This window comes from Pediculus humanus, genomic scaffold (genome assembly GCF_000006295.1).
Source record: "Pediculus humanus corporis 1103172107592 genomic scaffold, whole genome shotgun sequence".
NCBI lineage: Eukaryota > Metazoa > Arthropoda > Insecta > Psocodea > Pediculidae > Pediculus > Pediculus humanus.
The window spans coordinates 132,035-138,012 of NW_002987206.1; the positions used below are offsets into that span (position 1 = coordinate 132,035).

General features: G+C 23.8%; 1 protein-coding gene across 1 annotated transcript in view; it reads right to left on the minus strand.

The window, feature by feature from the left end:
- The window catches only part of Phum_PHUM230130 (Homeobox protein CHX10, putative), a gene marked incomplete at both ends in the record, with an annotated part of 6,986 nt that extends 3,765 nt beyond the window's left edge, over positions 1–3,221 (minus strand). The window contains 2 exons of the mRNA XM_002425940.1: positions 2,631–2,754; positions 3,217–3,221. Coding sequence (XP_002425985.1) covers positions 2,631–2,754; positions 3,217–3,221 — 129 coding nt within the window. The remainder of the gene's footprint in view (positions 1–2,630; positions 2,755–3,216) is intronic.
- Between the last annotated feature and the right edge of the window lie 2,757 nt (positions 3,222–5,978).

Genomic DNA, 5,978 nt, shown 5'->3' on the forward strand with positions numbered 1-5,978 from the left:
TTCCTTTTTTCCTTTTTTTCCTTTTTATAATTTAAAAAAAAAAAAAAAGGTTCCAACGTTTTCATTCACAATTAATTAAATTTAATTTAAAATAACATTAATAATAATAATTTATAGTTTTAAAAAAATGTAATTTAATAATTTGATTATAAAAATAATAATTATTATAAATACGATGTATTACGACATTCACGTTTGACAAAAGTCAATTTAATTATAATAATGATAATGATAATGAAAAAGAAAAAAAGGGGGAGGGATGATTTTTCATGTTTTTCTCTCGCACACAATTTTCTACTCCCTTTTTTTTTTTTTTAGTTTTTTTTTTTTTTATTTTTTAAATTCCGGTTCGATGGTTCAAACATAATTTGTTTAACAAAATTATATATATTTGAACTAAAATAATAATAATAATAATAATAATGAATAATTTCTAACACGTATGTGTAAGTTTTTGAAAAAAAAAAAAACGGGAAAATTTTAATATTATTTCGTAATAATGTTTTTAAGTTAATTAATAATAATAATGATGATGATGATAATGATAATAAGTAATAAAATATTATAATGAAAGATTTTATTTGTTTTACTCAACGCGAAAAGTAATAAAAAAAATTTTTTTTTTTTATTCTTTCTTTTCTTTTTGAGTATCCTCTTGATGGCGGCGTCTAACCCTTAAAAACCTCTTCAAAATAACTAAAAAACTTTTTTTTTTTTTTTTAAGGTTTTTTTATACCTTTGTGTTCGATTCGCCATGTTTTGTGATGAGAAACAACCAAAAATAAAACAAAATGTTTTATATAAATAGATCGAGAAAAAACGATCCGTTGAAATTTGATTTAAAATGGGAAATTCCCCGGGGAAAAAATTTAAACGTAATAATAATAATAATAATAATAATAATAATAATAATAATAATAATAATAATAATAATAATAATAATAATAATAATAATAATATTTTAAAATTAAAACGAATAAAGAAAGAAGAAAGAGAGAAGAGAGAAGAGAAAAAAATTTTTTTTCATCATCAGGTGGCGAAACAAAATATTTAACTCTAGTGGCCACTCAAAAATTGACAGAATCATTTGCTGAATCACCAACATTCGACATTTTATAAAAAAAAAAAAAAAAAAAAAAAAAAGGTTTTTGTGAGATATACCAACTCAAAACGTTTATCTTGTCAAAAAAAAAATTTTTTTTTTTTTTCAACTGGACCACCATTAATAACAAAACCTGAGCCCTGAGGTGGTGAAAGAAAAGAAAAGAAGGAAGAATTGAGGAACCAAAAACCCAAAACCCGTTCACCTTTTTTTTTTTTTTTTTCATTCTGACATTTTAGAAAAGAAAAGAAAAAAAAAAATTTTCCATTGAATTTTTGTTTTTTTTTCTTAAAAAAATCAAAGAAAAGAAAATTCCAAGAATGTTTTTTTTTGCGTCGTCTGCTGAATTTAATAAGATTTTTTTTTTTTTACACAAGTTAAAAAAATGTTTTTTGTTTTCTTTTATTATTATTATTATCATTATCATCGTTAAATTTAATTTATTATGTTAATTATTATATTTTTTCGTAATCATTTAAAATTTTACTCGTTAATAATAATAATAATAATAACGATATGTTTATGTATAATTATTTCCTTTCAAATCAAAATTTCATTTTTTTTTTTTCTATGTTGAAACGTTTAAAAAATATGACGATTATGTTTTTTTTTTATTGTCCAAAATCAGGTTGGTAACAATGGCTAGTTAACCTCTCAACTAATGGTCATTCACACATTCATGATAATAATATTAACAACACTTGATTGACAATAAAAATATTTAAACCTCATTATTATTATTATTATGTACGTGAAAACGATGATTTTTAATATTTTTTTTTTTTTTTTATACATTTAAATATTCCATGGTAGCATAGTGTATTAATTTTTTTTTTTGGTTTTTTAATCACGTTCGAACGGAATTTAAAAAAAAAATTTTTTTTTTGTATGGAAGACATTTTTTTTCTTTTTATTCTTGTGTATATATATTGTGAATAGGAGATAATTAAAGAAATCTAAAGAAAAAAAAAAAAATCTTAAATGTCATTTTATTTAATCCCATTCACGGGCAATTGATTTAGATTTTACCTTATTTTTTATTTTCATTCAAAAGGAAAATTCTTTGAAATTATATCTAAAAAAAAAAAAAAAAAATTCATTTCAAGCATTTTTTTCTCTTTTTTTTTCTGTGTCGATTTGTTGTTGCCTCGTAAAAAAGAAAAATAATTATAAATTAGCAGAATTTTAAAAAGGCCTTGTTTAACCATTTTAATCATTTCAATATGTAGTGTTATTTAAAGTTATAAAATAATGGGAAAAAAATTTCAACCAATCAAAATTTTTTATTTTTTTTTCAAGGTTAAATTTTTTTTAACCAATCAAAATTCGTTTTAACGGAAACCTGCAATTTAGTTTTATTTGTTATTGTTAAAAAAAGAGGAGGAGTCACGACGAATTTATTTTATTTATTACCAAGTAAATAAATTTTATTGTGACCGTTTTTCATCGCATAAAAAAAAATTATTATTATTTTTTATAAGTCTTCGGTACCTGAAAAAAAAAAAAAGAAAATGGAGGAAAAACTTACTTGAATTCTATCTTCCGGAAGATCCGTTTTTAATGATAGCATTTCTCTTGCATATACATCTGGATAATGGGCATCTTTAAATGCTTTTTCCAATTCCTCCAATTGGTAGCTAGTAAATATGGTCCTGCTTAAAAATTTAAAAATATTTCAAATGTTAACACAATCAACATAAACGTAAATAAATAGATAAATAAAATTTATTAAATATATATATTTACCTATGTCGTCTTTTTTTCTTCTTTTTTTTATTAAAATTTAAACTTTCCGATGAGAAATCTTTTCCCGACTCTATATGTCCTAGACCTGTAAAAAAAAAAAAAAAAATTTTCCCGTTTTTTAAATATACAAAAAAAGTTTTTTTCATTTTTTTTTTGTTATAAGGATGAGTCAGTCAGTCAGTTATCGATTAAAAACTCTTAAATTATTTGCCTGATAAAACAAGCATAAAAAATAATAGGAAAAAGAGTGAAAAATAGTGAAAAAAAAATGGGGGGGCACAGACGGATCTCAAGGGAATGTAACAACAAATTATTACATGTTTTCCCTTTAGAATATTTCGTTAAATGTATTAAGAAGAAAACAGAACCTCATATTTTCATCCCCTTGGTGGCGGCTCCATTTAACACTGTATTGTCCCAAGAGAGAGAGAGAGAGAGAGAAAAAAATTTTATAAAACGATGTTAGATGTACCATACGAACGTGAAATTGATTGCCCATTTAATTTATAAATAAATGATGAAAATAAAAAAAAAAAAGGAAAAGGATGTGACGTCGTTAAAGGACATACGCGCAATCTCAATAATAATAATGATAATAATATTTCGTTTCGATACGAATTAATAATTTACAAAAAAAAAAAAAAAACATATTTTTTATTACAGTAATAATAATGATTTTTGTAACGATCGGGGTTTTTTTTTATTTCCCTCCCTTTCCCCCCCAGCCCCTGTTAAGAGCCCCAAAAGAGCAATAAATGCCTTTAATGGTAATTTGCCACGAATGCCATTCTATGAATATTTCCCTTTAATTTTCTCAAAATTAATTTTGTCAAACATTCATCAATTAGCTGTCCAGAAAGAGATGAAGGGAGAAATTCTTTTAGAAAAAGGGATTTTTTTTTGTTTCCTACATAAATGTGTTAAAATTAATAATTTTATTATTATTATTATTATTATTATTATTATTATTATTATTATTATTTGGTTTAGTTTTTTTTTCGTAATTATTTATTATTAGCGTTCGTTCGTGTTAATCAATTAATAATTTTATTATATATGGAAATGCGGTTTTTTTCAACTTTATTTGCGAATTCAAATTGAAAATAAACAAAAAACAGTAAGAAAGAAAGAAATCAAATAAATACAAAAAAAAAGGGGTAAACAGGAGTGGAAAAGTAGAAAAGAAATTAGAAAAGAATTAGGAAAATTGAGAGGAGTAATCCCAATAAATCTCTAAGTAATCTCTAAAGATTACCAAGTAATCCGGGAAACAGTTGATTATCAAATAATAAAATAAAATCAATTAGAGCCCCTGTTGAGCGAAAATCGGGGGTCTGAGTTAAATTCTTATACCCCGATTTTTTTTTTCTCTCTTTTATTCTTCTTCTTACACGTTGGTAAATTTTTTTTTTTTTTTCACTATTTATATAATTTCGAAAAACGGTTTGTTTGTTAACTCTTGGATCAAAATTAATTAACTTGCGGATAAAAAATTAAATTAAATTAAAAAAAAAAAATTTGTATCAAAAATGCCGTGAAAAGACCCTTTTAATCACCCTCCCTCTCCTTCCCCCTCTTCGCCCCCCCTCAATGAAATATTAATTTTCAGCGTAACGTTCTAGAATACAATGAAAATAAAAACCTTTTATATGTGGAAGGTTTTTTTTCCTTCCTTTCCTTCCTTTCCTTTCTTTTTTTGTCTCCCTTTTCGTCCTTCGTTTACAACAGGCATTATTATCATTATTATTTGGAGCCTGAAATTCGCGTACGTAAATAAATAAAATTAATAATAATAATAATAATAATTGAATTAATGTTTTTTTTAAATAAAGCAAAAGAAATTTTTTTATTGAAAGGATCGAATCGAAAAACCAAAAAAAAAAAAAAACAAAATTTAAAGTTAAAACCTTTTTTAGTAAATGCGCAGCAGAAAATATTAACAACAACAACAGGAACGAAGACAGTGTTGCCAATTTTATTGGCTTTTCTAAACGACAATTTTTTTTTTTGCTTTTCTCTCCAGTTTATAACGTTACTATTTATTATTTTGTCTCTCTCTCTCTCTTTTTTCTCTCGGTGCTTTTCAATTCAATTTTTTTTTGGATATAAAATTCGTGACGGAAAATAAAAAAAAAATTTAAAATTTTTTTCTCCTCCTCCCCCTTGGAATTTTCATTAGAAATTTTCATTAAGTTAATCTACCACAATTTTTTTTTCTTTTTACCATCGTTTCCTGTTTTTAAATTGATTATTATTTTATATATTTTTTAATTTAAATTACGTAATGAATATTTTTTTTCCTTCTTCCCTCCCTCCCTCCCTCCATTCCTTCCTTCCTTCTTTTTTGCGTGTGTATATAAAAAAAAAAATTCAAAAGCTCAGATTTTTCCGGTTAATATAAAAAAAAAAAATTTTTTTTTTTCCTTCTTAAAACCCAAACAAAAAACAAAAAAAAAAAGGAATAAAAGCAAAAAAAAATTCACCTCAGATTTTTTTATACTAATTTGGGGTTGAAACTCATTATTTTTTCTAACCTGGGGTGGAAATAATATCTTTTATTTTTACCCTGTTTTTTTTTTTTTTTTTTTTGTTTTCCGCCATTCAATTTGTGAATGGTTAATGCGACGAAAGAAAAAAAAAAATTTTTTTTTTTTTTTCCTTTGTTTTCTTAATAATTTTAACTTCATTTTTAACAAATTAAATTGATTGAAATGCGTGTGTTTTTCCACACACGCACACGCACACACACACACATAAACGAATTTAAACGTGAAATTAAATATTTTATTTTTTTCCTACAAGGAAGGGAGGAAGAAGAAGGAAGGGATGATGATGAGAATGAAAATGGAAAGAATTCATTTCATAGCTTATTTCTAGCACATTCCATTCCTTCTCATTCCTCCTCCAAAGGCATTTTATTTTGTCATTTTTTATATCACGATACTATTTTTTATTATTAATTATAATAAAAATCGATTTAAAAAATTATTATATTAAATAAAAAATTTTAATCAATGTAAATAAACTGTCCGCCATTTTGTATTTTTTCCTTTTTTAAACAAATAAAATTAAATCTTTGTATCATTTACAATTATTTTATTATATTTGTTTAACTATCGAAAAATCAATA